The 9,461-nt window shown below is 55.7% G+C and overlaps 1 protein-coding gene across 1 annotated transcript in view; it reads left to right on the forward strand.

Annotated features, from left to right (window-relative positions):
- The first annotated feature begins 345 nt into the window (after window positions 1–345).
- The window catches only part of UCK2 (uridine-cytidine kinase 2), a 9,427-nt gene continuing 311 nt past the window's right edge, over window positions 346–9,461 (forward strand). The window contains 7 exon segments of the mRNA XM_010282503.1: window positions 346–441; window positions 443–638; window positions 1,519–1,615; window positions 2,471–2,613; window positions 6,501–6,598; window positions 8,671–8,719; window positions 9,279–9,438. Coding sequence (XP_010280805.1) covers window positions 346–441; window positions 443–638; window positions 1,519–1,615; window positions 2,471–2,613; window positions 6,501–6,598; window positions 8,671–8,719; window positions 9,279–9,418 — 819 coding nt within the window. The 3' untranslated portion in view covers window positions 9,419–9,438.

The following is a 9,461-nucleotide window of genomic DNA, read 5'->3' on the forward strand; positions in this document are numbered from 1 at the left end:
TGGGGTTCCTGGGCTGGACCAGGGCTGGAGGAACCAGGGCACTGAGGCTGCCTCCCAGGGAGAAGGCTCAGCCCTGGTGCCACACACAGCTCTGCTCCCTGGGGAGCTGCTGGGCAGGCTGGAGCTGGCCGCGGGGGCCCTGGGGGTGCGGCGGAACCCAGGCAGCAGCCAGCTGGTTTACTGCTGCCATTTGTGCTCAGAATAGGAGCTGTGGGCAGGCCATAGGGACGGAGGAGAGGAAGGCAGGGAGCAAACTTGGTGCTGCTTTCACACTGAAGGGCCCCACGATGATGCCTCTGGAGCACCTTTCCCTCAGTGGCTTTGGGCAGTGTCTTTGAGGGGACCATGAACTCTTTGCTGGAGGTCCAGCAAGCAGTGTCCCATGCACCCAGGAATGGCTTTTACCTGGGGACATCCTACCTGCGTGGCTCAGACACCACTTGCTGCTGACTTGCCTTCTTTGCTGTTCCTTTCCCAGTCCTCAGTATGCTCCAAGATTGTCCAGCTGCTGGGCCAGAACGAGGTGGACTACCGCCAGAAGCAGGTGGTGATCGTGAGCCAAGACAGCTTCTACCGGGTCCTCACCTCAGAGCAGAAATCCAAAGCACTCAAAGGCCAGTTCAATTTTGACCACCCAGGTGAATGGAGAACAGCACCAGGGCTCTGCCACTCCCTGGGGGAGCGAGGGCAGGAGTGAGTGGCTTAGTTAAGCTCCTGTGGAGCCAGCTGCATCCCTGGCAGGGTGGCTGGGGGCCTCCTGTGTCCCCTGCAGTACAATCTCTGTCTCTCTTGGGAAAGAAACTGCCTCTGGGGTGGAGTGTTTGGGATGAGAAAGTGCAAGTTGTGAAGCCTCATACTCCTTAAGACGCTCAAAAAAGCTCTTCTTCTCCCTGCAAAAACATCCCCCGGTTTCAAAGCCTTTCTGGTGCAGCTGGGTTGGGACAAGGAAGATCTGGCCTGGCACAGCCCCCTGGAGCCAGCAGCTCGTGTCCCTCCCTGAAGGAGGGAACCATCTTGTGCAGCTGCTCTACAAACCCCTCCACTGAGGGGGCCATGCCCTGTTGCTACAACAGGGGCTCTTTGAACCATCTCCCGGCTTGGTGGGGAAATTCCAGAGTCTCTGTCCCTTTCCTCCCAAGAGGACAATGGCCGGAGGCAGTGAGCACCAAGCAAACAGAGCCCTGTCTGTCCGGTGGCTCGAGGCTGAAACACTGCTCCAGTCTCTCCGAGGGCTGGAGCCCTGGAGGAGATGCCTTCCCGAGCCCGGGCTGTCAGCGCCACCGTACAAGGGCGGTATTGATCTCTGTGGGCCAGATCCCAGGCTGGTGCAAAGCCAGGAAGCCCCAGGGGTTCCAGGAGAGCTGGGCCTTACTATGCCCATGGGGACATGCAGGGCTTTCCTCCTGAGCCTGTGCGTCTGTCCCCAGTGCAGGGTGCCAGTGGCTCTAACTAGGCTCAGTGTCCGGTGGGTGGGAGAGGTTGCAAAGCTGCCTCAGGTAACGTTTCATCTTTCCTCAGATGCCTTCGACAACGAGCTGATCGTGAAAACGCTCAAAGAGATCACGGAAGGGAAGACGGTCCAGATTCCTGTCTATGACTTTGTCTCCCACTCCAGGTCTAACAGCCGCTCCTGCCTTGCTGTGCCTCCGCTAACGCCCTGCGGCGCAGCACGCAGCCCTGCCAGCCCAAACCACCTGCCCCTCTTCTTGCACCCGCTCTTAAGCACCTAATGTGTCAACTGAAAGTTTCAATCTCACTCCAGACCCCTTGGTTAGCGGATCCAGGGCAGATACAGGCACAATCTGAAAAAGGGTCTGGAAAGCTGTGCAGCCAGGCAGTGGCATCCAGCAACATACAGACATCAGTGGAGGGGGGTTATGGTGTCCCTTTTCTTCCCCCATCCGCACTTCCTCTCCCCATAAACTCTGTTTGCAGCTTTAACAAGTATTCCAGGCTCAAACAGCCTGGTGCTGCCAGGAAATAAGGAAGACTGCAGTTCTTGCTCCTGTAATTTTTCCCTTGCATGTGTTCAGCTTGTTTTTGCATGCCTGTGTTGGATGGTGTGACCCTGCTCCGTTTCCTGCAAAAGCGCTGTGGTATCAGGGGAGCGCTGCCTGGTTCCCAGGGGAGCAGAGCTGGATCTTGCAGGTTCCTGTGGGTCAAGCCCCATGCGTAGGCTTTCTGGGCTTTATGGCTTGGCGCATAACACTTGCAAGCAGCAGCTGGCCGAGGTCAGGGGAGAAGGGCTAGTCTGCTTCCTGCTCTGCTGTTTGTCCTTCTAGGAAGCGTACGTATGCCCTGGATTCCCTTCACCATGGTGGGGTAGGTCTGCCCTCTCCTTGGTCGTCCCCCTGGTGCAGCAGTGATGTCCCAGGGTTGGAGCAGTGCCTAGGAGCACTGCTGTTTCCCCCCACCTCTCTTGGCTTGTTTCCCCCCACCAGCATATTCTGACTCTCCTTCCCTCTGCTAGGAAAGAGGAGACGGTGACCGTCTACCCTGCCGACGTGGTGCTCTTTGAAGGCATCCTGGCCTTCTACAGCCAGGAGGTGCGGGATCTCTTCCGCATGAAGCTCTTTGTGGACACGGACGCAGACACCCGGCTGTCCCGCAGAGGTGAGGCTCGAACATGCCTTGTGCAGCAGGGACAGAAATGTCACTTAACAGATCTGGGCAGCTGGGCACAGAGGCAGGTGAGAGTGACCAGAGCTGGGATGGGCACAAAGCTGTGTTGCTGCTAGCGAAGAGCCAGGGAGCTTTTCCTCCCCAGTGCAGAATGTCACACAGGGCAGCTTGTGGCTGTGGTGAGCACATTGCTCCATGTCTGTTAGGATTCAGTGGGATTTTTGCTGCCTTGTCTGGGATTCCTCCTTTGATGCATGCAGCAGTGTGACTACTGTGTGCTGTGTCCTCACATGGCCCCGTGGCACCAGCCTTGTGCCATCAGCTGTATGGCAGCTATTGCTGGTCACAGAATCATTAAGGTTGGAAAAGACCTTTAAGATCATCAAGTCCAACCATCAAGCCAACACCACCATGCCCACTAAACCATATCCTGAAGTGCCATGTCTACATGTTTTTTGAACACTTCCAGTGATGGCGACTCCCCTACCTCCCTGGGCAGCCTGTTCCGCAGGTCAGTAGGTACCAGCAAGGAAGGGTGGAATGGCCAAGGCAAAGCATCTCCACAGTTCAGTCAGAAGGCAGTGCTTGATGGAACTGCCCAGGATTTGGGGTATGGGTGTGCTCTGAGGATGGCGTTTGGGTGTGAGAGTGTCTGTCGTGGATGATGCAGACAGGGAGTCTGGTTGTACATCTTGGTCTGCGCAAGCACAGCCAGCGCAGCGTGGAGCCTCTTTGTGGTACTTGGCACTGGGGTGATGACTTTGGGGGCAAAAAGCCCTAGAAACCAGAATATCCTTCTCTAGGGCTCCCCATGTCCGGCTGGCTTGACTGTGGGTTGCCAGCTGACAAAGGAGGGACTCCAGCTCTGCAGGGTCTGCATGGCTTGAGATGCCATTCATTTCAAAGCAGCCTTTAGGATTGGGGTCACTGATGTAGCACCTGAGTCTCCTGGATGACTAAGAAAGCATCTGGGGACTCTTGGGGCAGAATTCAGTTTTGTCTGAACTGTCCCTACCTCTGCCTGTCTCTGAGAGCCTCCACAGAGTGTTTGGGAACACAGAAGATGACTTAGAGGAGAGGTCCTGTCCAGACTTCTGTGCTGTGATGAGAAGAGTGTGTCTCAGTGCATCAGCCTGGGACTGCTTGTGTACATGGGACTGTTCCGCTCTGCGATGGAACTGGTCTCGCCTGCCCTCCTGCTGTCAGACAGATACACAGCCTCCTCCGCTGTTGGGATGTCATCCGTGCTGATTAGAAGTTCCTTGTTACACATCCTTCTTGACCCTGCCCTCTGTTCTTGCATGACTCATCCAGGGAGGTGACAGCACAGTCATTGCAGGGAGACGTATTAGTAGGTCACAGATACGCATTTGCAAGATCTCGCAATGTGAGCCTTATCCCCTAAGCATTCTGTGCTGCGCAGGATCTTGGGTTCACACCCAGCCACGGGGTAGCACGTTTTTGGCAGTGCCCTGTATCAGCTGTCTGAAGGCAAGGCATTGCCTTATGCATTTGCAGTGCCACATGACCATGTGTGCATCCCAGTTGTACTTTGAAGCCTGTGGTTCAGTCGCTTTGGACTTGGTACAGAACTGTGAGCTCAGGGCTTGAGAACTGCTTGGGGTCCCATTGACTAAGAACAGAGACCACAACAGAGCTAAACCCTGTTGTGCTGCAGCTGTTGGGCAGGGACCTGAGCCTCATGTGCCCAGGCCGTTCTTGGGGTGTTTCCCCCACCCACCATCAATCGCTAAAGCCTTGCAAAGGGGCAGCTAGGCTGGTTGAGGTGCTGGTGTCTCCTAATTAGGGCAACTCATCGGACTCCTGATTGGGAACTGACCATTTGGCAGTCTCCTGGCCTGCCATCAGCAGTTGGTAGTTCCACTGCAGCAGCAAGTCTGTTTACTGTATGTGTCTCTGGCATTTCTGGGAAAGGAGAGCCTGTGTGTGAGGTGCTGAAGGTATAATCATGTCCCTGGAACATAACTGGAGGCAGCTTGTAGCAAAAGTCGGGATCTTGCATTGCGACATGGCCCTGAGTCATCTTGCTCTCCCAGAAGTCCTGAGCAATTGCAGGAATGGGCTCTTCAGCTGGGCAGCAGCAGGAGGTGAGGTTCCTGGAAATGTAGCTGACAGCTCAGTTAATCAAATAGTGCGGGGGTTCAGTATGTGCAACTTGCACTGTCCCCATCTCGGCACCTTTCCCAAGAAAAATGCTGCCACCAGAGCACAAGGGGCAAGGTCTGCCGGGTGCCTCAAACAGCCTGATCCGTGCAAAGCTGATTCTGGCTGAGGTCCCTTGCTGCCTTGTCCTCAGCCAGCTTCTGTAAAACAAAGACCAGGTCAGGTGTCACGTGCATGGGTCAGGCCTGACTTGAGTGACGTCTGCCCGCTGGGTTCACTCTGAACGGGTGCCGATGTGCCCTTAGGACAAGCCAGCTGGTCTTGCCCCGCTGGGGTCTGCCCTGAGGGCGGGCAGGGGAGTGTGTCCCGTCGGGACGAGCCCCTGCAGCCTGGGCACTCACAGCTCGCAGGCCTCCCGCACGCCGTCCCAGGCCGGGTGTGCTGTAAATACACCCTCGCTGTGCTCCTTCCCCACCCCAGAGCAGCCAACAAACAGGGTGTGGGACCTGGGAAACAAAAGTCTCTCTGTTTTTATTTTCCTTGCCTGTTTTTCTGTATTGTTTGAGCTAGGGCTTGCTCCCGCTCTCTGGAGAAGGCGAGGAGCTGGCTAGAGCAGCCTGGGCTGGGGCTGAGCCCTTCGAGGGGCAGGCAGGGGTCTGGCACACATCCTGCTGCCAGCCCTTTCTCCCCCCCATCACCATCACCTCCCCTGTGCGGGGAGGCACGCTGCGAAGCTGCTGGCCGAGGGCAAACAGAGCCACGGGGATGGTGCCAAACCAGCACTGTTCTGGCCCTGCGAGCACACGGGCAGCGGCTGCCGAGCAGGTCATGCAGGCTGGCAGTGCTGTGGCTTGGCTGTGCTCGGCACGTGGAGAAGGCTCACTCCGAACCCAGTGCCAGGCGCGCTAGCACACTGGGGAGAAGCCAGCCAGCCCCTTGGGGAGAGCCAAGAGCCATCAGCCATCTGCTCGGCCACAGGGCTGTTTTGGCTCTTAACCCATGGATTGAATTCCTACTGAACTGAGGCACTTGTCCACGCTGAAGTGGCTTCAGACTGGAGATGGCACTGGCCCAAATACCCTGTGCAAAGAGAGTGTAAGGTCCGAACGGCAGAACAAGCAGGAGGCCAGCTTGCGCTCCCGCTTCTCGGCTTTCTCCTGAGCTGATCTCCTCCAAGCACCCCCTCAGCCTCTGGTAGTGGGAGCCTGCTTTGTCTTCTCATCCCACTCAGCTGGCGACAGCACAAGGAGCCTGGTAGAGCTGGGTAGGTGGGTGAGCTTTACTCGCCTCACCTCTGCAGACCTGAGTTAAACTGTGCCTTAATGTGTGTATTGGCGAAGCCCATTGCTTTTTTATTCTTTGGGCGCCTCTGCACTGGGGTGACTGGGAGAATGCCCCATCCTTAGGCCAAGGGCAGGGCAGAGTGACAGTAGGGATGCAAGGGCTGAGGCTGGGTGTAGTCAGGACTGGGGTGGCACTGGTTACAGCTGCAACGTGCTTGCAGAGCTGAGAAGGGAGGGAGACCAAGAAAAGCCCTTGGTCAAGTCAGCCAGCCTTTGGCTCCTGGGAAAGCTTGGAAGCAGGTTAAAAGCATGTAGCTGGGGTGGGGTGTGCTCAGACATGTGGACAGCAGCTTCCAGGAACAGAGACCTTGGGCAAAATACCTGGGTGGCTGGCCAAAGGCTGTACTGAAGGGAAGGGGGATGGAGCAATTCATGTCTTGGTTTCTGACTGTGCCTTACATCTTCCCACAGTGCTACGAGACATCAGCGAGCGAGGCAGGGACCTTGAGCAGATCTTATCTCAGTATATCACCTTTGTCAAGCCTGCCTTTGAGGAGTTCTGTTTGCCAGTAAGTAAGGGGAGTGACACCCATGGGAGTCTGCCAAAAATGCCTCATACTCTGCCCAGCTCCTCAGACAGGAGCATTTTGTGCCCCAGAACTCAGGTCAGCCTGCCTCACCTTGGTCCCTCCTTGCAGGCACTGGAAAAAATGGGAGTGCCAGTGCTGGCTGGGGCAGGGTGAGATGGGGGACTATTTATACAGCCACTGCCTTCCTGGTGAGATCACCTTACCCCATGGGAAGGCCGACAGGGCAAGAGAAACCTCTCCCTGCACAGGGTCTGACAAACTGACACCACGCAGCTCAGCAGATGCCAGCCTGAGAAGGAAGACCCTTTGGCTGCTTCTAGCTGGGGAAGGGTAGATCCCTACCCCCAGGAGGTGTCTGCTGTGTCTGCCTCCTGTTTTGGGCTGCCCTGTCTGCCCTTTTCACTCTGCAGTACTGCTGGCTTCTTGCTGGCTGGATGCTTAGAAGAGCAGGGGAGCTTCTTCCTTCGCTCTGTGCTGTGGGATGTGACCTTGCAGGTTGCATTTCCTGGCTGGTGAGAGGCCAAGGTGTAGAGCAGACAGACCTCGCTTGGTCTGGAGAGGAAGCTATTCCGGGAGCTGATAAGCGAGGCAAGGCTCCCTCGTAGACGGGGACTTTGCATGTGGGAGACCACTGCAGTCCTGCAGGACTTGCAGGTGAATTAGCTCGTTTGCAGGACTAGCCATTGCACACCTCTCCTGGCTCTCGTGGAGAGGAGCCCGTGCCTTAGTTCTCAAGGCTCTTCTAGCAGACATGTGAGGAATTTCTTCTTGTTCTGGAGGAACTGAGCCAGTGGAGTCCTGCAACCTGGGAACTGCTGCCCAACACCACAGGCAAGAATTGAACCTGTGCCTCCAGCCTCAGGAATGTCTGTGCCTATGTGGCCAGCTCTGCCCTTTCCCATAAGAGGGGCTGATTCTTTCTGTACTGCAAGATCTTTTCCTGGCTCCTGAGCAGCACCCTTTTCTGTGTCTCATTCAACTGTGGCTTTGGGGGCCAAGGTCCAATTCCAGAGTGTAATCCCAGAAAGGTTTTTCCTGAGGCAGGTCTAGCTTGGTGGCTCCCCTCCTTGCAAGTCCCCAGCAAGGTAGACCTGCAGCTTTGCAAAGCAAAGTTGCATCAGTCTCTCCTGTTGAAGAGTCTATAGAAGGATGAAATATGAAAAAAAGAGGGTAGAAAACTGCTTTATCCCTACCCACCAGCTTTTGTGGTGGTCTGCCCCCATTCGAACCCGGTAGTGGGCTGAGCTGCAGTGCAGCTGCATGTGGATGTCGCAGGCTCAGCGCCCGCTCTTGCTGTTACTCGACTCCTAAACCAGCTCGGCCATGTGGTCCAGCACTGAAATGGTCCAGCATGTCCTGGTGATTTTTGGTATGGCTGGAAGCACCTGGAGGTGTCAGATGATGCCCTTTGCCTAGCCAGCTGGCTTGTTTGCTGATGGTAAAGTTTGGCTGTCAGGAAGCTGATCAGCTGTAAAAGCTGACACAAATAGGGGAGGAAACTGAGACTGGCACCTGCGGGTGAAAATAGGCCAGGACTGGTGTCCCAAATCAGACCTTTTTTTGCAAATGGTGCTGGTAGAAAATTCTGCCCACATCCCAAGCAGATCATATGGCTGTGCCCTGCATGTCTACACAGCCCAGCTTAGTTGTACAAGCTTGTACAAGTACAAGCAACTCTTGCTCTTGTACGAAGTCTGCCTGGATTCAGCGGGGAGGTTGTTCCCAAAAGCAGCAGCTGCTGGAGTCTTGCGATCATGAGGCTTTTTAATTTCAGGTTTTGTTAGGGTGCTTCTTACTGTCTCTTACTGGAATCTGTATGAGCTCATGAAAATGGAGTCGAGGCACAAAGCACGGCCCTCGAAACACAGAGCAGAAGACAAATAAGAGCATCCAAAATGTATTATCAGCAACAATATACCTCATAGCGGGTTTGGGTTTGGCAAGGGGAGGGGAAGAACTGTCAGAAACTTCCTGTCTCAGGAAGCAGGGACAATGCCCTAGCGTGGTGGCTGTCTACTTTCCCTGTAACGCAGTGTGCTTTCTTCTCCCAGACCAAGAAGTATGCTGACGTGATCATTCCCAGAGGAGCAGATAATGAAGGTGAGTGGACCCAGACCCTGCTGTTACATCCTGGCAGCTGGCTTGGGGCTGTTGCTGTTGCAGCAGAGTTAAGTAGGAGGTAGCAGGACCTTCCATGGAGGTGACTCAGGCCACCGCCACCCAAGAGAATGCTGTTACCACACACGTGCCTCTCCCATTTACTCCCGCCTGGAGCATTAGTGACTGTGAGTTTGTGCTCCTCTGATCAAGCCTGGGGGCCTATCTATGTGCAGTGCCTCCAGGCAAACTCCTGGTTCATGCCACACAAAGGGAAATGTGCTTCTCCAAGGTCAGTTGTGCAGCTGGGACAGCTGGGTCTCCACCTGGCTGGAATCAGCCTGACCATAGTGGCTTGAGTGCTGGGCGCAGCCGGGGCAGAGGGATGAAGTCCTGGGAGGGCAGCTCCTCCCCGCAAGGGTTGCAGTTCGTCAGAATTTGGTAGGAGGGGATAGGAGCAGGGGGGACAGCAGGGTCATTGTCTCTGGGTTGGTTCCAGTTTTATTTGCAGGGACCCTAATCCAATGTCTCCCCCATGTCTTTTCCTCCTTTTTGCTCGCAGTGGCCATAAACCTGATAGTGCAGCACATCCAGGACATTCTTAACGGAGGACTCAGCAAACGCCAGAGCAACGGCTACCTGAATGGCTACACTCCTCCTCGCCAACGGCAGCCTTCAGAGTCCAGCAGCCGGCCTCACTGACCCTGGGAGGCCGGCGTGAGGCTGGGGGGGGCGGGCCCCTCGG

Source organism: Phaethon lepturus, unplaced genomic scaffold, assembly GCF_000687285.1.
Source record: "Phaethon lepturus isolate BGI_N335 unplaced genomic scaffold, ASM68728v1 scaffold30762, whole genome shotgun sequence".
In the NCBI taxonomy this organism is placed as follows: Eukaryota; Metazoa; Chordata; class Aves; order Phaethontiformes; family Phaethontidae; genus Phaethon; species Phaethon lepturus.